Source organism: Camarhynchus parvulus, chromosome 8, assembly GCF_901933205.1.
Source record: "Camarhynchus parvulus chromosome 8, STF_HiC, whole genome shotgun sequence".
NCBI lineage: Eukaryota > Metazoa > Chordata > Aves > Passeriformes > Thraupidae > Camarhynchus > Camarhynchus parvulus.
This window is the reverse complement of record NC_044578.1, coordinates 8499930-8521605: the sequence shown is the minus strand read 5'-3', so window position 1 is coordinate 8521605 and position 21676 is coordinate 8499930. Positions and strand designations below refer to the sequence as shown.

Below are 21676 nucleotides of genomic sequence, written 5' to 3'. Positions count from 1 at the left end.
TTTTCAACGGAGGAGAGATGGTTTCACACAGCTTTTTCAGTAGCAAAGACATAGCTTTGTCCCTACTGCCAAAAAGTCTGGCACTAAAAATGCTGAAATCTTCTTGTGACTGAGTGGCAGCAAGCTGTAATTTACTGCATTCCTGCTTCTTTTATGTCCAAGAATTGCTTCACTTCTGAGAAGAAAGAGCTGTCATTTGTCAGTCCCATGTAGCCTCTCCTTCCAACTGTCACATTATATCAGACAAATTAATTCATTCCCCTCTTCTATCTGCTCCCCAAAAACGGCAGCGTATTTCCAGGAACCGAGATCATCTTTTCACAGCAGCATCATTATCAGTTTTCTTTTTAAAACTGTATAATGGGCATGTTTCAGCAAAAAAATCTGGATTATTTTTCTTTCTGCTGTTGCATCCATCTCCCTTAAAGCGGTTCAGAGAGGCCTGACTGACTGCTGGCTTTCCACAAGCACCTTCCCCACGCCTCTGGCTGATGGCACATTTCCAGCCCGCCCATGGCAGCGTTTGGCTGGCTGCTGACAAAAGCTTCGCCCAGGTTTAGGATGTGGCCAGGTCCCTGGGCAGGTTGAGCTGTATGGCCTCTCCCCCTGTGGAGTATTTGGCCACTGGCCCGTTGCCTTCCATGGTGAAGAGTTTGCAAGCCTTGGCGTTCTCGTGAACCGGGGTGGACTTTTTGGAGGAGATGGGGGAATTGGTGGGGCTCAGCTGGACAGCAGTGGTGTCCTGCACCGTGTGCTCGCTGGTTTCGATTTCAAAGGCTGTGTTGCCAGGTTTGATGAGGCCAATGTTGGAGCCTGGTTTGGATTTCCTGGCCCCGTGGGCCGGGGGCCTCCGGCTGCAGATGCAGCAGGCACCGAAGAACGTGAAGGCCACCACCAGCAGGATGGGCCCGATGATGATGGGAGGGTTGTTCACAGGGAGGAAGGTCCCAAAGGCAAAAGCTCCCACTAAGGTGATGTTGATCCCTGCTAGCATGATGCAGAGTCCACAGGCACAGCAGAGAGCCGGGGAGGGGAGGCCCTGGGGTCGGGTCTTCTTCTGGGTGGGTTTTTGGGGCAAAGAGGCACTGCTCTTTTCACTGAACATGCTGGGAAGAGTCTTGGAGGTCACCTCAGTCCTCACAGGGTGAATGCTGTGTTGGGAAGGCTGTTTCCAGTCTCCTGTTGCCTTGAAATCCTGGAGAGGAATGAAGCAGCAGCTGTTAGAGCAATGAACCAAAGCACATTTCCCCTGCCATTCCTGGTGACCTGCATCTTCTCCGGGTCTGCTGGTGCCAGAAACTAAGCACAAACTCAAGCCTGCTTTCAAGGCTGAACTTGGCTTGATCTTGAACTTGACCACCCTGACTGTGGTGGTCACATGTGGTCACTCTCAGGCTGGAGCACTGAGCCCAGCGTGCTCCATGTCCTTTGCTCTCCATGTGGATGATGCCCAAGTGAATCCGAGCGTGCCATGGCTAGGACCTGTGCCATTGCTGGTCTCACAGGGTTGTCACCACCCACACAACACCTGCCCAAAATAACAGACTCCAGGACTGCCCTGAACACCCCTCACTGCAGTACTGGTGATGTATTTTTGAACGGGTAATGGTCCACAGTTGTGGCAGAAAGGGGGACACTTTGCTCCATGTCTCAGTTCTCCAGTCATTGAAATGAGTCAGCCAGGTTGCCTTTCCAGCCAGTGGGATAAAAGGTCTCAGAAGATGACCCAGAACATCCTCAAAAACGTCTGTACTGGGAGGCTGAGCTGACTACAGAGGCAATCCTGAAGATCCCTCGAGCAGGTAACACTTGGATGCTCAGTGATACAAAAGCCATCGACAGACACTGAATGACACTCTGTCAGTCACATAAATCTGTAATAAAATGGAGCAAATGTGGGTGTTTTGTCAGCTAGACCATGCTTTCTACCATGCATCTCACCATCTTTGGTGTGATCACAGGAGACCCCACAGAAGGGGAATGGGAATCTTGTTTGCCTCAGCAGCAATAAACCCAAACTTCAACAAGCCTTGAGCAGTATCAGCTCCAGGATGGAGGCTCATGGAAACTGAGATGCTGAAGCTGAAAAAGAGCCTGTGTGGGGATCTGTCTAGGACCCAAGGCAGTAACACAGCCCTGGCTGACAGTAGCAGCTTCTCCATGGAGGAGATTATTGGATGTGATGAGAGCTGGATTTGTGTTTGCCGTACTTGCTGGGAAGTCAAATTGCCAGAAGCCAATTTGTCAGCAGTTTGCTGGTGATGTCTTTGATTTTACAGGCAGGAGAGCATTTCTCTTCCCAGCCAGATTGCAAACAATAGCAGGCTGCTCTTCCTTCCTCTCCTGCCTAGCTCTCTAGCTTCTGCCCTCCTCTCCTGTCAAATCCCTTTCAAAAGTGTTGTCAGCAAAAAACTGATACCACTCAGTTTCTATGGCAAAAGCCAAGAATCTCTGTTGTGCTATCAACACTCTGTAGCCACTAAATTAAACAAAAACCAAAACAAACAAAACCAAAACAAAACAACCCCCCAAAACCAAACAAAAACACAAAACAAAGGAAAAACACCAAACAAACAAACAAAAACCAACAACAAAAAACAAGCCATCACCCATCACACTGACACACACCAGTGGGATCAGCCGGGCATTTTCAACATCTTTCCTAGGTTATAAAATATTCTGGCACCTCCAGCTGAGGCAAAGCTCTCTGCTGCTCTGTCAGGTGTCAGATCTCATTTCCTTGGCTTGGGCTTTTGTTTAGACCTGGATGTGTGCAGCAGTGAACTTTCAGCAGAGTTACTATTCCGTGAGGCAGCTGGAGCTGCCAGGGACAGGATTGAATCCTTCCTCATCTGGGGATGCCTGACTGGAGAGAGGTCTCTCAGCAGGCAAAGATTTTTCAGGATACTGAGAGAGTGTGAGAGAGAAAGGGCGTTTTCTCCATCAGCCAGGCTAACACACATCCATGTTTGCCTAGCAGTGTCCTTTTGTTCTGCCTGGGAACCCTGGCATGCTGATGGGAGCTGGAGCCCTGATTCTGCCTCCTCCACCAGCAAGATAGCTTCTGGTTAAAAACACATTTTTGCACTGTTTGCAGATGCCAGCCCAAACCTTTAGCACACAGAGGCTGCAGACACCCCAGTGTGGCTCTTCCCCTTGTTTTGCCCCACATTCTCCCACTGCAAAATACCCACCAGGGAACTGCGTGGCTGCTCGTGGTTTAAAAACATCACAGACTCACTCCTTCAGCTTTCTTCCTCCTGGCTTCTCACACTCACCTGCTTCCAGTCTGAAGGAATTCTCCCTCCTGGAAGAGCCAGGCAGCTGGGCTCCAGCAGGACACTAAACACTCCAGCTGCTTCTGCTCTTAGGCAAGGCATCACCAGAGGTCTGCCTGCCCCTGTGGTTTTCAAGAGGAGCTTCAACCTGTTGCCCATCCCATCTGTCAGTGGGCACCTCTCCAAAGAGACCCTGTGGTTTCTGGCTGCTTTCAAGGCTGCAGAGAGCTCACCCAGCATGGTCCCTCACAGCTCATTCTCTCTGCCTGGCAATTTTTGTTCATCATTACAGGTCCCTGAGCACAGGGGCTGCAGCTTGTCACACCCTCTCTACAGCTGCTCCAGAAGTGTTCCGGCCATGCTATGCCCAAGGCAAAACTTCTTTCCCCTTGTCTTTGCTTACACCTACATGGGGTAGTGGGCCTTTCCCAGCAGAAAACAATGGACTCACTGGAGATTCCAGCCTGGAGCCTCTCCCATCAGGCTGGGGGCAGGAGATCTTGGAATTCAAGCATGATTGCAGAACATGATTCCAGAACATGGTCTGCACACACACCACAGGGTAACTCACAGCACAGAGAGATGTTTGGACTGGGAACACACAGAAAGTAGAGCAATGGTTGCTTTTGTCTTCATCTCCATATGAAACACCAAGGATTGCACACAAGGAATTGCTGTTAGACCACCAGATGACATGGGGCTGAGAAAGCCAACAGAGCAGCGGAGGATAAAGCAAAAAAGAAACCAAAGCCACAGAATGTCTTATGCTAATCTCTACCTAACAAGGCCCCATGACAACATAAAGTCCATCTTTATTCTGATTTTCATGTACAACAGGAGCATCTTTGCTCTTCTGTCATCTCCCAAAGCCCAGACTGATGCTTCTCTGTCCCGTTCTTAGGCACAAGGATGGGCTGATGTGGGTCAGCTCCCACTGCTGACCTGCCTGGGGATATCTGGCAGCTTTTACCTTTCACTACAGTGAAATCAATGGCTTAAAAAATTACCAACTTTTCAGCCAAATTATTCTGATTAAAATGACCAACTTCCGTTCCATCAGGAGTGTAAGAAGTTCTCTTTGGGCTCTTTGTTTGAAACAGGTTCTTTTCTTATCAGTTAGAGTGTAGGTTTCTTCTCCAAACAATATTTCAGCATGAAATGCACTACTGCAAGCACTGCTGTGCAAAAATAAAAGCTGCACACTCAAGCTGGCATGATGGAAATCCAGAGGCTATAATGGTTCCTTCCAGGGGAATAGCCACCCCTCCCTATACTCTCAGGGGGACAAAGACAGACTTTCACCCATATCTCTGAGAGTTCCTAGAGCTTGAAGGTCATACTGACATATTCAGCCAGCATTTTAGGAGAATTGTCTAAAACCACAGCAGCAGCACCAGCAGCGTGTACAGCCAAGCACGCTTCCCTCTTAGTTTTAGTGGAGAGAAATTGAGCTGTCATCCTTCAGTGCAGCAGCACAATGAAAATATTTGACAGACCACAGATGAGTCCCCTTTCCAGAGGTGTGATGGCACAGAAAAATAATGACAGTGATCAGCAAACTGAAATTGCAGCCAGACAGCCACAACCACCCCACACACAGGCAGGCTCACAAACACACAGACACGCAACATTTCGCTGCCAGGGGAAGCACAAGAGTTTTTTTTTTTTCCTGGGCAAACTGCTGGGAAACTCTCTGGTAGGGCCAGAGAGAGCCTGGGTGTCTGCAAGGGGAGGATGCTTACCTGGGATGGAGCGCGGAGCCAGGGAAGGCGATGGAGGGAGCGGCTGCCCGGGGTCTCCCCCTCACCCTTCACTCGGGGATGGCAAAGCCATGGCTCGTCCCAGCAGAACCGGGGCTGGAAGCCTGCGGGCAGAGGGATTTCACATCCCTCCTCCCCTCTTGTCACCGAGCTCAGGAAACTTTGCTGGGGTGTCAGGCGCGCAGTCCTTGGCAGAGCTCACAGAGCTCCGCCGCTTTCCCCCCACTTTCTCCCTCGCCCTCGGAGGACGATGTTGCTCTGTTTAGGCAGATGGGTGCTCAGCCGCAGCATCCCTGCCCCGCCGCATCCTCTGCTGCCTCCTCCTCCTCCTCCCGCAGCCCGCGGTGCCCGGGAGGCTCAGCCCACCGCCCACCGCTGTCCGGCGCCGCTCATCCTCGCCCCGCTGCTTTGCCTTCTTCCTTTTCTACTTCAAGGCTGCAGCTCCCGCCCCCTTCAGCTGACAGAGGTGCCCGGAGCAGAACAGCCCCTTTTTCCCCCGGGGAGAGGCAAAACCCGGGAGCGCATCTCCGCCGAGGGTCAGCCCCGGGGCGGGGAGCGGGGCAGGGAGGGAGACTCCGCCGGATGCCGAGGAACGGCGTGCGGGCTCGCCGGTGCTGCAGCCAGGCGCGGATCCCTCAAAGGTTTGAAATGCACGTAACCAGTAATTAAATAAAAAATTACAACCGGTGTTCGGTGCCTTTGGATGGTGGGGGGATGCCGGAGGGATGCGTGCGGGGGGGAGTCCGTGCTGGGCGGCCGGCAGTGAGAGGCGCAACCTCCGGAGGGTGGGGAGCTGCTATAAATAAACAAACAAACAAACAAATAAATAAATAAACAAATAAATAAAGATATTAGATAGATAGATAGATAGATAGATAGATAGATAGATAGATAGATAGATAGATGATAGATAGATAGATAGATAGATAGATAGATAGATAGATAGATAGATAGATAAAAAGTCCCCAGATGCAAAACTAATGTTTCAAACGAGGGGGTCAGTCCGTGCTGGGCGGCTGGCAGTGAGAGGCGAGACGTCCGGAGTGTGGGGAGCTGCTATAAATAAATAAATAAATAAATAAATAAATAAATAAATAAATAAATAGATAGACAGATAGATAGATTATAGATTGATACATAGATACATAGATACATAGATACATAGATGATAGATAAAAAGTCCCCAGATGCAAAATTAATGTTTCCAGATCTATGGTACACTTAGAGGTAGTTGGTCTAAAACCACGCCTCGTGCTAGACCCTGTGTTAAGCACAGCCTAACTCCCACATTAAGGGGCCAATCTCTGTCTGTTTGCAGAGCTGGTGAGCACAGGGGACATGGCAAACTGCAGCTGTGCACTGGATGGAGTAGAGATAATTCTCCCAGAGCTTAAGATGTGTTGACACTCAGCTGTCCTCGTCTGCTCCCCCTGCTCCCACTGCTGTAACCAGCCTGGCTGCTGCCAGTGACAGCTGAGCACAGGCTCTTCTCCAATTTATTGCTGAAGAATCTGCTATGAACCAGGCTGGAGATCACTGAACATCCATCATGCCGCCCTCTCTTTCAAAGACTGTTGCTTTCATGAGAGAGAGGAGAGAGAGGAGAAAGGTACCAGAGGCAGTGAAAAACAAAGGTCAAAGAGAGAAACCACTGAGGAGGAATGAACACTTCTCTCTGTTCTCTAGGCACCACTTCAGCCTGAGGATTCTTAATACAGCAGCATCCTCTACTGCACCATATTGCATTTCACTTTACAGGTCATCCCAGAAATTCAGGAAAAAACAAACTTCACAGAAAGGAGTTCAGTCTCTGCTGAGGAAGACAACTGTTTTTTCCTTGAGCAATGCCCACAGCACACAGGATGGCTTGAACAACAGGACAGGAGGGTATCAGAAAACCAGCACTGCTCAGATGTGTTAACTGCCTGGGCTTACAGACAGAAATGACTGGGAAATCTCATTTCAGACCTTTCCAGAGATGCAGTGTCTCCTCTAGGGATTCCCGGACCTGTAACATGAAGTTCAAAATGCCTCAGTGTACTCAACCCTACCAGAAAAGTGATGAGAGAGCGTACAATGGCAGATTTTGTGGAGAAAATCTCCCCCCAGCACCTCTGAGAGAGACAGCTCCACTTGTGGCAGAACTGCTGTTCAGTGTTTGCTGCCTGTTGCTGGGGGGAGAACCAGAGTGGCTGAACCCATTCCTGGTGTGGCACGCCAGGGTCCAGCAGGAACACTCCAATAATCCATGTTTATGTAGGAACTGTGGCTGTCAGAGGGGAAGAGGCTGCCAGGGTCATTGATTCGAGCCCACTGCTCTCACATTGTGTAACAGCATTCAGCTCAGGCTCCAAAGGGGCCAATTAATACTGAACGACCTGTCAGTTGTGCCCTAATTGCACAAAGCAGTGATGAAGAAGCTGCTCCTGCTTCCCTTTGCTTGTTGCATGACTCTCCCTCACACTTTCTTCTTTATGGCCCATAAGCCCCCAAAAAAGGCTTTAGAAAAAAAAAATGTTACATTTTTCGGGCTCCACTGAAGCAGTAATTCTGTGCTTTGCATATGTGGCCCTGACAACTGGCAGACTGCATTCATGTGATTAAAACAACTGCTAATTCAAGAACTAAAATTAAAGGCTAGATTTCCCACCGGTATAAATCAGAGCAGATTCATTTCCTTGCAGAGCTTTGATAGCTCATGAGCATTCATGATTTGCCAAGGGGTTTCTGCCAGACTGATGGTTTCTAGGTTCAAACTTGCCAGGGACTGGGAAGCCCTGCCTTTTTCAGAGGAAAGATCCCAACCCTGCGCTGACTAGAAATAATATTCCTCTGGGAGAAACTGTTTGTTCCCAGCTTCTGCTGAATTCAAAGATTAACTGAAGTCAGAAATTTCTGAATGTGAGGAAGCATTGCCTGCTTGTCTTTTCCCACTGTCAGTTCCTGACTGGTTTCAGCCCTAAGAAATCTGTCTCAGGCACTCTTGCACCCACCAAGGCTGGGCTTTAGTGCACCACATCTTGCCCTGAAGCAGGTCAGCATGGTGAGTGCCACATTAGGAAGCCCTTAGACTTCACACTGCTTATGAGAGGTTTCTCTCTGTGTGAGAATGGCTGAAAAATGTAGGAAGGCTGGGAATGCTCCTTAGAGCTTTCAAAGGATTTTGGTTGGGACTGATCCTTGAGGGAAGGCACACAAGCAGACCAGCAGCCTGACCCCTCAGCACAACAGGAGCAAAGTGCAGAGCCCATTCTGCTGCCTGCTGAACCGTGCCCATCACAGAGAGAGCACTGGGGAGTTTGTGTCCCTTAATTAGATCATTAGACAAAGGTCACTGCAGAAACCCCCCCCTGCAGATTTCCAGAGAGGTCTCCAGATCTGGCACCTCTCTGTGAGTTTACAGTTTAATTGCCTCTTAAGGGGAGGAAATACCAGGCTGAAGCTGCTGTTGCTCCAAACCAACTCTAAATGCCACTATGTCTGTGGGAAAGTTTGCTCTACATCAGGATCCTCACAGGATCATGGTTCTGTGCTGCCTCTGAAATTCAGAAGAGGCAGAGACTAATTTCTGCAATGTTTATCTGTCTATAGCATCAAAAAGGAGGCAAAAAAATTTAGTGTTTGTCATTCCTAGAGGCAGCTGTGAAATTGCTATGCAGAAGATTCAAACCCACGAAGGACACACCTCCTTGTACATTGAGTGATTAAAATCACAGGACTCTGCTGTGGACAACACCAGTATTAATGTGCTCAGACCTAGAACACAGACACAGCTGGACCTGTCAAACACAACAGAGCAGCTGCAGCTCCAGGCACACGATGTTATCACTGGGAAGGACCTGGGGAGGAGAGCTTGCTCTGGGTTTGCCACTGTCCTAACCTGTGATACTGGCAGCTGTTGAGGCAGTATAATAGGAGCTGCCAGCCTGACATTCAGCATCACTAAAGCTTTGCCTCTACCCTCTGACCTGCTGGTCTACCAGAACACTTCTGTGGTTTATTATGTTTTTTTTAATAATCTGGAGATAGTTTTTCCCCAACACGCAAACAAACAAACAAATGAACTAAACAGGCTTCCAGAATTTCAAACATGTTTCTCCTTCCTGTGACATCTTCTCACAGCTCTGAAAGGTTAGTGGACAGGAAACATCTGTGCAAGTGGCTGTCCTGTTACACAAACAGCTCAGTAGTTTTTTAATAAAGCTTTCTCAAACAGGAGGAAATCATTGGGGCAGTTATCAGCCAGGGGGAAGTGCTTTTAATTACCTTGCAGGGAGGATTGGGTCCATTCTCTTTGTTTCTCAAAGGTTCCCACTGACAGTCTAATTAGCAAGTAGCATCACTGGAAGAGGAGGCCCGAAGTTATGTGGTTTTATTCACCCAGGAGGCAAACACCCAGTTGATCCTCCTCTGTCACATCTTGGCTCTCTCTGCCAGCCAGATCACACCAAAGGGCAGTTGGTCTGACACACACTGTGACCATCAGCAGCTCTACTTCATCATTTCAAACGCTACTCTTCAGGCAATTCAGTGTTACACCTTCTTCTTTACAAGAACGGCTGGTAGAGATTTTAGTTGAAGGGCTGTTTGTTCCTCATAAACTGAAATCAGAGTGTGCTTCACATCTTAGAGATTATACATTGGATGTTACATATTGAAACAGTTTTCCTTATTTTTCCCTTCTTCTCCAGGAAGAATACACCAATACACCTGACCTGTGTTTGGGTACAACCACAAGAACCACTGATGCACATGGGAACAGAGTCAGGCCCCAAACAGGAGGCGTCAGGGTTAGGATTAGGGTTAGAGCAAGGAACTCTCCTTCCAAGGGATTTATGCTCTGCTATTGGGAGTATGCCTCAGGTGAATTTGAAGCCATTCCTGAGGATGGGATTCAGGCGGCATCACAAACCAGCGCTGGAATTTTGATGATGAAGAAAAACAAAGATGATAGCATCTGAGAAAAAGCAATAACTTCTTGGGGCTGAGCCCTACACACAGGGAAAGGCCAGCCAGCTGTGCCACTTTCTGATGGGGATGATGGACCACAGGAGTGCATCATCCATTGGGAACCAATTCCACCCAGGGATCCATTATCCTGCCCACAGAGTTTTCCTGTCCATCCAGGCACTCCAGTACCCCTTTAAGCAAGGCACTGCTGCCCAGCTGAGCCATGCACAACATCAGAGCCTGACTGCAAACTTGCTCTCGGGTGCCTCAGATGCAGATATGTTCACTTGTCTCAACCCTGTGTAATTAAAATTGTAATGTGGGGAAAAGCAGCCACATGGTGATTTGGACCAACAGAGTCAATTTCCCAGTGGAAGCAGGCTAAGGTACTATGAGCAAAATGAGGGATCATCACTTTCCACATTCAAACTGTCCCTGGACATGGAGACCAAACCCCCTTTGGAACAGATCTGCTTCTGCTTTGTGAGCCAACGAAAAGAAACTGAATTTGTTCCTCTTATATCCACCTGATGGTCACCTTGCAGCATGCCAGCCCACAAGAGATGCTAATTACCAGCAGCACAAATCACATTGCCCTCACCAGGTTGGATTCCTGGAAAATCCTGCTTTGAGGGATGTCAGACTCAACATCATGAACAGATGGTGTTTCTGTCTGGGGAGGAGACATGTCCTTGATCAGTCTGTCACTGCTTAGGGCGCTGACATTTTTGTTTCTCATCCAACAGTCTTCACCCAAGGGCTGAGGCTTTACAAGGCCTAGAGTCTACAAAGATGCTTAGGACCTGGAAATACAGGCAGAAAAGCAATGTCAGGGTGACAGAGTCCATGTCCCTTCAAAATATCTATCAGCTTGGGCACAGGTGTCATCTTTTATAAGTTTTTGTGGTTTCAAAACCTCTTGGGCCCCCCATGGCTTGATCTGCAGTACAACAGTAGAACACTTCTCAAGGTGAGTCCTTAACTCTTCAGTGCAGCAAAATAGGCAAGAATTAAGTGAAAATTAAAGATCAGAATTAGAAGTCCTTATGTGAAGGCCTGAAAAGCTTTTCAGTGAGTATTTTATCTCCTCAGCTGTGGGGTGCATTAAGAACCAGACTGCTCAGATCTTTCTGGGGCTTATCCAGATCCCACAGAACTCCATGGAAGTGGTTGCAGTGATTTCAGCAGGCTGTGAACAAGATCTGTAGGATGCTGTCCTGTGAGTATTTACCCTCTGGTAGAGACCAGATGTCTGCCACCTCAGTATGGGATATCAAGTTATCCCAGGACAAAGCCCAGGTCATTAATCACATCCTTCAGTGAAGTGGCTGTAAGGTCATCACGTCAGACCCTGCCTAGCACCATTGTGCCTGCACAAGTTTTATTTTACACAGAGCCCAGGGAAGCATCTGCTTAAAGCACTTGACTCCAGCTCATTAGCTGTGCCACAAAGCCTCTCTCCTAACACATTTAATCTTTCTGCCTCTCCGTTCCTACATCGCCCTCCCAGCGTCATCAGCGGACACGGTGAGCAGCTTCTCCTCTCCCTCCAAGTGCCTGCTCTCAGGAGGGATTCAGGCCTCAGGCACCACAGACCACAAGTCCTGGTTTTGTCTCTGGCAGACACAGAGAAGCACAGCCCCCTCAAGTCCCCACAGGTCCATAGGGATCTGCTGCTTCCCACGGGTTTGAGATGCACTGTGCGTGGTAGATGTGCAGCCAATGCCTTCAAGTGCAGGATCCAGAGAAGGAAAAGACATCCCATAATAGTTATGTGCTATGAAAACTATGGCTGCTCATACATGATTAACTGAGCAGGCTTTGGCATCAGATCCCCAGCACAAAGCAGCACTGGGACCTGATAACTCTTGCAGAGTTTTATCTACAGTAGCTGAAGAGAGAGGCGAGGTGGTGCCCCAAGTCAAACAAGTTCTGGCTCCTGGAAAGAGCAGCCACCTCTTCTTTCAAACAACAGGCACTCAGCAGAGGTTCCTGTTCCACCACACCACTTACAGAGTGATGGGGTCCATAAGCCAGTGAGTTAAAGAAACCCCCTTCTTAATGGCTGCTCTTGGTTTCCATGCAGACTTGCTTCTCTCAGCCCTTCTCAGGACCTGACCCTGCACACTCCCACCCCTTCCCCATTAGGGGCTGAGCTGTGTTAGCAGCCCATGCACCAGTTTCACTGTGCTTGGCACAGGCTGGGAGCGCACACAGAGGCAGCTCTGGAGGTTCAGCTAACGAGGGACACCTCATTAGGTACCTCAGGGAAAGCCTTCAGCTGATGTGCTTCCCTTTGCACCCAAGGCAGGCCTGGAGCATTCTCAGGGAGTGCTGGAAGGAGTCTGCTCATGACTGCTGCCTCATTAAGTGCAGTAGCTCAGTGACTTGCCACATCTTTACACAAGTCTGTAAATTATTGAGCATTTCCCTGATTGCTCCTTTCTGCTCCCTCAGCAAGTTTTCTAGCCTAGCCATCACCTTGCTGTCATCTTTCCTCCCACGGAATTCTTGTGTGTGTCCCCAGCATTCCCCCTCTGCTCCCCCAGCTCCCAGGCTGCCCACAAGAGTCATCAGCACTGCTTTGGCAGGGAAGAAGCTCCTCAGATGGTCTCCAGCATCTTCTCCAAGGCCTCCAACCTCCTGACAAGCTTCACCTTACCAAGGCCCCCCCCATCTTCTCTGTCTCCAGGCTTTTACCACCATATCACCCACGAGGATGTTCAGGCCATGCCCAGGCACAGAAGGATCACTGGCTCACCTGGGTGTTTGTCACATTTAACCCCATTTTATAAAATCAGAGGCAAATGCTCTCCCCATCCCTACCTCACCCAGGAGGAATCTTCTGCTGGCTCCTCTATGTGCCCAAACAGGCACAATTTGGTGCTGGCTGGATTGAAAGTGCTCTGGCACTTCCCTGTGAGATTTCCTGCTCGCTGCTGGGGCTTGTACAACACCTACTCATCTCAGTGGGAAATGCTGTGTGCTTCATAGAAAGAGCAGAGAGCCAAAGTACTGAGTACGTGCATTTTTCAAATACTTCTTTGTATGCAACTGCAGCTTATTCCTGATTCAATAGCATGGTGATCCCAGGTTCAGGAGAGGCAGATTAAATCAATGATTAATTTAAAGTAATTTATACCTTTTATAACCATTCAAGCCCATTTTCCAGGCCTGAGACCTGCAAGCCAAGCTGGATCAATGCCTGGAAATCTATGAGCATTATTTCAGGTGTAACTATTTATTCCCCATAACACAGCAACTTCCTCGCTGCTAAGGAAACAGCTCAGCCCTTGGCTCAGCCAGAGTGCTGTTTTCTGGCATTTTGGGTCCAGTTCAGCCCAGTTCACTTGTCTGCTCCCTCCAGGGATCACCCAGCAGGTCACCCTGGGGATGCACAAGTGCAGCACACACAGAGATGCTTTTCTCATCTAACTCACCACTGTGCTTCCTCCAAATCTGCTCCTGCAGAGCCTCAGCCCCTCCTGACAGGCAGCCAAGGCCCAGGGCCCCTGCTGAGCCCAGCTGCCAGCAGGCAGACTCTCCAGGGGCTCTGGAGCATCAACAGGCACTTGAGCCCTCCCTGTGTTCATCATGCAGCAGAGTTTTGGTTGTTTTTCCTGGTCAGGAGGTTTTACTCAGCTCCTGTTGATTACCACACCACCCACAGCACAGAACAGGGATTCCTGCACCAGCCAGGCACTGAGAAAAGGTGGTTGTGGCTTTGGGAATGAGGGGATGTGCCCTTTTCTGCCCTGAATCCCACACAGCACCTTTGGAATGACACCATGTCCCTGCACCTTGCTCACCCCTCTGCCGCACGTGGCTAATTGAGTTTTGAGCCTCTCAAAACTCATCTGTGCAGGCACAAACTCTGCTGCTCTGCACCTTGCTCCAAGTCTGCAGTGATCTGAATGACCAGAGGGCCAGAAACAGCTGCAGAGGGACTGAACTGACAATGACCTGGTTTTATGGACAACATAAAGCTGATTCTGGCTCCCTATAGTGGCAGAAGTGTCTGTGTGAGGAGGGAGGAGCAGAAGGATTGACTGAAGGAGATATAATGTTTTTTTTTAATTAATGCAACACAATTTTCCAGATATTGTGTGACTATCTGGGACTTCTTGTACCACTTCTTGTACCAGGAGTGGAGGGTTTGCTGGAAAGCATTAATAAAACTTGCAGTATAATCCAGGAGAATTCATAGGAAACATTACCTGGGAATTTATGGGTTTGCTGCAAAGTGTTATATTCTCAGTACTGAGGCTCATTTCCAGAAGAGAGACTCCTGGGTGGGCTGGAAGCTCTCTCTGCTCTCCAAGCAAGAGGAGAAAAACAGGGGGAGAGAAAGCCTCTTTTGGGGTGGCAGGAATCTCTGTGGGATTTAGCATTGTGCCAGAGCATTTGCATTGATTGCTGGTCTCTCCAAGGCAGCAGAATTCCCCTCCACATTGATTCAGGTTTTGATGTGGCTTTTTCATCTGCCAGAGCAGAAGTGAGATGAGTTTTTCATTTGATCCCTCCCAGCTGTACCCCCAGTGCCTGTGAGAGCAGGAGGCAGGACAAGGAAGGGCAAGAGCAGGGCACCCTCAGCACAGAGCAGAGAGGAACAGAGAGAGGAACAAAAGCAAATCAGGGAGACACACAAAGGCTCATGAACAGCACCATGTGAGCCTCAGTTCTGAGGGAAACCTGGCCAAAAAAAAAAAAATTAAGACTTATTGATACCCTTGCCAGTTGGAGCCAGCAAGGGCAAGGGAGAGCTGATGCTCTGGGCCTCCACTCTCTGTGCACAGCTCCCTCCAGCCCCAGCAGGCACCCAGAGATCCCTCTGCAGCAAAGTGAAAGGAGAAAGTCAGTGTAAAAGACGGAGAAAAATAGCCAAGAATTGAATTCCCTGAGAAAGTGCCAACAACCACCCCTTCTGCTTGTTATCATTCCTTTTCCATTTGCTTTTAAATTGCTCAAGCTGTAATTTGTTAAGCAGGCTGCCCAGTAAGTATCATCTCAGAGCTGCTGCTATGCAGGTGCTGCTTCTAGCCTGGAGCAGAGAGAAAAACAGCAGCAGCCAGACTGGGGGAGAGCCAGGACAGCTGCTGATTGCACTGAGAAAACACTGAACATAACCTGTGTCCTGCCTCCTGCTGCCAACAGCAGCACCACAAACCTCAGTGCAGCCAGGAGAGCACACAGAGCCAGGAGAGAGCAGGACAGGAGCAATGCAGGCACACAGAGCCAGGACAGAGCAGGGCAGGAGCAATGCAGGCACACAGAGCAAGGACAGAACAGGGCAGGAGCAATGCAGGCACACAGAGACAGAGCAGGGCAGGAGCAATGCAGGCACACAGAGCCAGGACAGAACAGGACAGGAGCAATGCAGGCACACAGAGCCAGGATAAAACAGGACAGGAGCAATGCAGGCACACAGAGCAAGGACAGAACAGGGCAGGAGCAATGCAGGCACACAGGACAGAGCAGGGCAGGAGCAATGCAGGCACACAGAGCCAGGATAAAACAGGACAGGAGCAATGCAGGCACACAGATCACACAGGGCACCCACTGTAACCCAGAAAGCCCAACCCACACCAGAAAGCCCCAATTTTTCATCTCTCTGCTCTGCATTTGAGCACAGTGCTGGGTACCAGGGTTGCTTGGGTGGGGATGTGAGGAGCAGAACCAGGCAGGGCTGATGAGAGCCTTTCAAACCCCTGTTGCACCAAGAAAACCATGCAAAACCTCTTAGATCTCACGAATCTCAGCTGATTTTTTTGCAGAGACTGGATGCCAGCTTTCCTCCTAGCGTGCCCGAGGACTGGCACCAGGTCCCACAGCCTGCTGGAACGTGGATTAAACAGGGCAGAGATTTCCCTGCAGCTTTCCAGCAGAGACCTTGGAGCCTGGAGGTGGATACAGAGATCCCACAGAAGCACCAACCCCTAAAAGGCTTCAGCAGCTACCAAAGGCAGCCACATTGAGGGTAAAACCCACAGACGTCCCAAGCAGATACCAGGCCTGAGAGCATCAAGCTCACACAAAAACATGACTCCACACTGAAGTCTTCTACCCCGAAGAAAAATTGGATTTTTAAGCTTGCTTTAGACTCTCAAGGAGAGCTGCAATCCCCCAACATAAATAACAAGGTCTATTTGGCTGCTTGGGATGTTTTGGGATGGGAGGAAATCAGCATGGCTGAGACCAGGACAGCCATTGGTTTGTTTGGAAAAGGAATCCACAGTAAAGTGTCAGCTCTGACACCTGCTGAGCTTTATTTTCCTGGGCACACAGTGGATGGTACAGGTCAGACACCCAGGGCCTGAGGGGGGTTTATTGGGGTGTGAAGGACATAGATTGACTTCAGGCCAGTTTGCAAAAGGAGCCCAAGCTCACACTTTACCTTTTTGAGTCATGCTTTCTGTAAAATTCCCTTGGCTGGGCAGCACCACTGTGTTTTAGACCCTTCTAAAGACATTTTTAGCTATTTTTCATGCTTTTTGGAGTGCAATCCCGTGTCTCCAGCGCTGCAGGCTCCCACCCCCACTGCATTCCTGCTGTGTGGGCACTCACTCAGGTCTCCTAGGTCCAGGCAGGGACATAAACAGTGTCAGAAGCAATTCCTGTCAAACAGCACAGCTCAGCTCACACACAGGTGAACCCACACAAAGCAAAGGAGCAAAGGCAGCCTGTGCTCAGCCTGCAAGCCCTGTATAAATCAGGATCCTCCCACGTCCCCATAGCCCAGGTGCAATCCCCAGTGCCTGCACCCTGCAGATGTGTGGGAAGTGCTGTTTGTCTCCTCTTTCTCCCTGATCTTCAATGACACAAGCCAGTTTTGTGGCCAGCAGCTCCCATCAGCTCCAGCCAGAGCATCCCCTTTGGGTGCAGGTGTGAGGATGGGGGAGGCAGTTCTGGCACTACCAAGGACCGTTCACCCCAGAGCACCATCCCAGCCCATCCTGAGCCCACAGGGGCTCCATCACCCTCTGGAACCAGCGTGATTCCCTCCTCTCTTCCCCACCCACAGCCTCGTTGAACCCCACACTGCTCTCCTCCCTCTGCTTCATGCACAAGTTACACCCCCTGGGCTCTGGGCTGTGAGAGCAGGGCAAGGCAGCCATGAGGGACAGGAACCCTCTGTGACTGGTTTGGGGGAAGATCTGTGACTAGAAAGCAGAAGATGGAAGCAGATGTTCATCCCCTGCTGGGCTGAGCTCTTTGGTCACTGATTCAGGCAGGCTTGCCAAGGCTGCAGCTGGCACATCCCACCTGTAAAGCTCCAACTTTGCAGGTGATTATTTCAGGATGAAGACGAGCTACTGTTTGGCTCTCCAAGTCTTGTGAGAACAGAGTGACCTGGTGTTTTTTACCCACTGTCCTCCTGTTTTCATATGTCATAGGAAGCAAACTTCAGCCCTCTGAGCCCAGACAGCTTCCACTCAGGTTTCACCACCAACTAATTATTCCAAAGGGGTAGGAAATAGAAACCAGCCTGGGATCATAGCAGACGTGGGCTAGGAAAATTCTCAAGTTCATCTTCTGTAGTTAAGCTCCCTTACACAAGCTGAACAAGAAAGATTATTAAAGATAATTGTTATTGCAGTTTTGAGCCAACAGAGACAGCTTGTACTGGGAGGACAACACATTGTGCCTCAGAAAAGCTGCTGTAAGCATTGGATTACATTTGCTCAGAAAGGTATCAAGCTGAAAGATGGAAAGGCTCAAATCTTGGGTACACCAAACAGCAGCAAAACAAAGAGAGAGCTGGATGTCCCTGGGAATGGGGAAGGTTAGGGAGAGCAATAGTGAGTGTGGCTGCACTAAATCTTTTGGACACTGCTAAGCCAGGGCTCCTGAGGAAATGAAAGCAAGGGGCTGCAGCAGTGAGGGAGAACATGCAGGATGTCATAAACACCTTGCTACCTGCTCCCTTGCTTCTGCTGAGCAAGGCCAGGTCTGGGTCCCACATTTAGGCCTGGCAAACATTTCTGGGGTGGGCAGGACCACTGTGGTCAGTGCAGCTGTGTCTGCTCCTCAGGACAGGATCAAGAGCCTCCCAGAGGTGCTGACAGGCAGCTGGGATGTGCCACGAAAGAAATCCCCCTGGCCCTGTCTGACATGCTGAAATGAAACGGCTTTTGCCGTTTCTCTTTTGCCATTTCTTTTGCCAGGCTCTAGCAGGGCTGAGGACTAAATCTGCTCTTTTCCCAGCCACTCTCCCTCACCCAAATCACTGATCGGGTTTTTGTCCTCATTTTCTCTCTCTGTAGCAAACCATGTACCAACTGATGGATCTGAATCTGCTGCTTGTAAAGACACAGAACCATTATTGCATCTAGTAATGCAGAAATGTACATGTGCCGATCCTAACAATGCACCAAGCTTACCTTGGGGCAGCAGGAAAGTCTTCACCAAGCCTTTTTTCCAGTCCCAAAATCTATTTCTACTCTTCTTCCTTAAGTCAGAAGCTGGGAGGGAGCTCAGCAGGTTTTCCCATTCTGGTGAGACAAAGAGGGAGCACCAATCCAAGGCCAGGCGCTCAGAGAGCAGGCAAACACAAGCACTGCTGGCCTGCACACAGCACACACCTTCCTGCACCGGCTATTGCCACTTATACAAATGACCTTTAATTAAAGGAGTGGGGTTTTTTTCCAAGGTTTTACTAGATCTGGCCTCTCCCCTTGTTTTCCTTTTCACATTGACTATCCAGCTGCCCAGAGCAGAAAAGGACAAGGTCCTCTAATAGCTCATAAGACCCCAGTCAATTTTGGAGAGAGGTTGTGTTCTCACAAGATTTTAAAAGAAATCAGGCTGCTAGGCAGAGAAGGGGGAATGCTTTTGCTGAAGAAAGGGCAAGAGCTGGCTCCTGTTAAACGAATCCAGGTGGAAAACGAGATGGTCTCGGCCAGGTCAGGGTGAGGCTGCTCTGCAAGTGCTCAGTGCTGAGGCAGCCGGGGCGATGGCATCGGCAGGAGACAGGAGCTGGCACAGGTACCCTGCAGCCAAACCGAGAGCAGAAGAGACAAAGCTTTCTGCAGCCCCCGAAAGGAGCCAGCCAGGGCTCTGCCAGAGTCCTTAACAGCGCATAAATAGAGCACTTGTGTGGAGAGACAGCTCATTCCTCCCGCTTGGAGCTGCCCTCTCCCCCCAAGGCGAGAGCGCTGCGCAATAAAGGACCTTGCCCTTGGAGATGGAGCCTTGTGTGAGCTCCTGCAGCGGGGCCTGGGGAAGGAGGAGCAAGGAACAAACAGCGGTGAGAGCTCTGTCAAACCTACAGCAGGGCTGCCCATGAAAGGGTCTCGGGGCTTGGGCTGAGCTGGAGGGGCTGAAAGGAGGAGAAGCTGCAAGGTGGATAAACAGCACAGCTCATCCCTGAGGCCATGGGGGCTCTGCACAGTCCAGGACTCCCCCCAGACCATACAGAGCTGCACCTCCTTAGTGCTGACATGTGACGGTGCTCACAGGGGTCTGAGGATGAGGGAAGAGATGAGGATCTGACTCCATGTTTCAGAAGGCAGATTTGTTATTTTATGGTATATATTACATTAAAACATTACTAAAAGAATAGAAGAAAGGATTTCATCAGAAGGCTAGCTAAGAATAGCAAAAGAAGGAATGATAACAAAGGCTTCTGTCTTGGACAGAGAGTCCAAGCCAGCTGGACTGTGATTGGCCATTAATTAGAAACAACTCTATGAGACCAATCACAGATCCACCCGTTGCATTCCACAGCAGCAGATAACCATTGTTTACATTTTGTTCCTGAGGCCTCTCAGCTTCTCAGGAGAAAAACTCCTGAGGAAAGGATTTTTCATAAAAGATGTCTGTGACACTGACATTGCTTTGCTAAGAGTGAAAAGGTGACAGCCACGTTATGTTGGGCTATGTAGAAACACAGGCCAAGGTGCTGAAGAGAGGATGTCCCAAATAAAACAAGGAGGCAGAGGAAGATTAATTATTGCATTTCCTTTCTTGAAACTGGAGGTAAACTGAGGCACAAAGCAGTTCCCAGGACAGGCATTTGTGTGCACAGCTCAAGTTAAGGGCGTTGGGGAAAGCAAACTGCGTCATGCCTCTAGGGAATCTATCCAAAAATCTCTAGGGAATCAATCCAAAAGAAAGGAATTCTGCTTTTGGTGACTGCATTTTTAAAATACTTTGGGTATTTTGTGACATTTCGGAAACCGCAGCACGTATGTTCCTGTGCTGTACAGACTCGGCCCCTGTCAGGCCTGCAGCTTCTGTCTGGAAATAAAACAATGGGGAAAATCTGCATTCCTCTCTGGAAATGTTCCCACAAACAGCAGCACAACTTTAATTAATATAATTAGCACTCATAATATATTCTGTTCTTACAGCTGTGGCAGAACAGACACCTCCATCTATACTGCTGCCTCTCTGGTGTGAGCTGGGACGTTTTGTCCCTTTTCAGCATGTTTTGCCACTGCCCCAAAGGAAGTTCTTCCTGAATGTTTTTCAAGGGAAAGTCAGGAAAACAGAAGATTTGATATTTCACAAGAGCCTCAGGTTCCCCATCCCAGGTTTGGAAGCAGCTTTGTTAGATCCAGCCCTGAGCACGCTGCTGAGCAGCCCCAAGATGTTTCCCAGTTCCTCAAGTGGACAAGCAGGTGCCACAGGCTGCATCCCTGGAAAAGGCTGCAAGAAACCCCGAGCTGGGCTTCCAGCTGAGGGGGCTGGGCTGTGCTATCAGGCAGGTTCACACATTGCTAGGCAGATCAACAGGGATTGATTTTTATGGGCAAGCCAGATACAGAGAGCTGAAGAGTTATTAAACTTATTTTCCACTTCCCCTTTTCGAAACACCCTGCCAAGGTCCATGGGTCTTTAGGTTGGTGGGTTGCTCAATCTGTAACTGAACAAGATACCTAATGTCCCCAAGGGCAGCAGGTTTTTTTGGGAAGCAGGGGCTTAAAATATGTTTGTTAGGGTGACAGACAAAAATGGCAGGGAACAATGGACAGGAAATGTGGGAAGAGTGCAGGCAGAGGCACCCCCCAGACCTTCCTCTGCCACCTTTTCATTACAGGCAGGCTCACAGCTGTGCCCTTTGCACTGCAAGATGCAGCTCTGGGACCAGTGATAGCTCTGGAATAAATTCTGAGGAAGGACCAAGGGTGCAGATTGAAAGACAGCATGAATATGTGCCCGATGGGCAGGAACCAGAAGGACCCATTATCCCTGTGGAGTGTGCAGGCACACAGCAGCCATCATTAACTGCAGCCAAGCGTTTCATCTCCTCATGTGCTCCTCTCCTGCAGGCCCAGCAATTCATCTCATCCTACACCTCCAAACATCCCATAGCTGGGAGATGCAACAAGTGACATCTCACTCCACAAGACATCGTTACTCTGACTGCCTCCACTCAAGGCTGTTCATTTTTCAATACAAAGCAGAAACATTTAAAACCTCGATGTGCAGCCATGAGAACAAGTGAACTGAGTGCCCAGCGCATCTGACAGTTCCCCTCTTTTGCACACTTTGCTCATTCATGCCCGTTGATGTTATGTGACAATTCTCCCCCTCGTTAGCAATTACTCATTAGCCACAGAACTCACTCAGGCTCCTCACTGATGCCCTGTGAGATCCTGGCTGTTCCCTCACCCCAGGAGGCAAATACCCCTCTCACAGCCTCACTATCCCCTAGGCCAGACTTTGTTCCTCCCTCATCCTCCT

General features: G+C 49.5%; 1 protein-coding gene across 1 annotated transcript; it reads right to left on the bottom strand.

The window, feature by feature from the left end:
• Positions 1-556: 556 nt before the first annotated feature.
• On the bottom strand, positions 557-1105 carry TMEM275 (transmembrane protein 275). Its single transcript, XM_030953549.1, has one exon. It carries the CDS (start codon positions 1103-1105, stop codon positions 557-559), a length of 549 nt encoding a protein of 182 aa, XP_030809409.1.
• Between the last annotated feature and the right edge of the window lie 20571 nt (positions 1106-21676).

What these genes read in the sequence shown, in the direction of transcription:
- TMEM275 (XM_030953549.1), bottom strand. Translation starts at nt 1,105, where the DNA reads ATGTTCAGTGAAAAGAGCAGTGCCTCTTTGCCCCAAAAACCCACCCAG.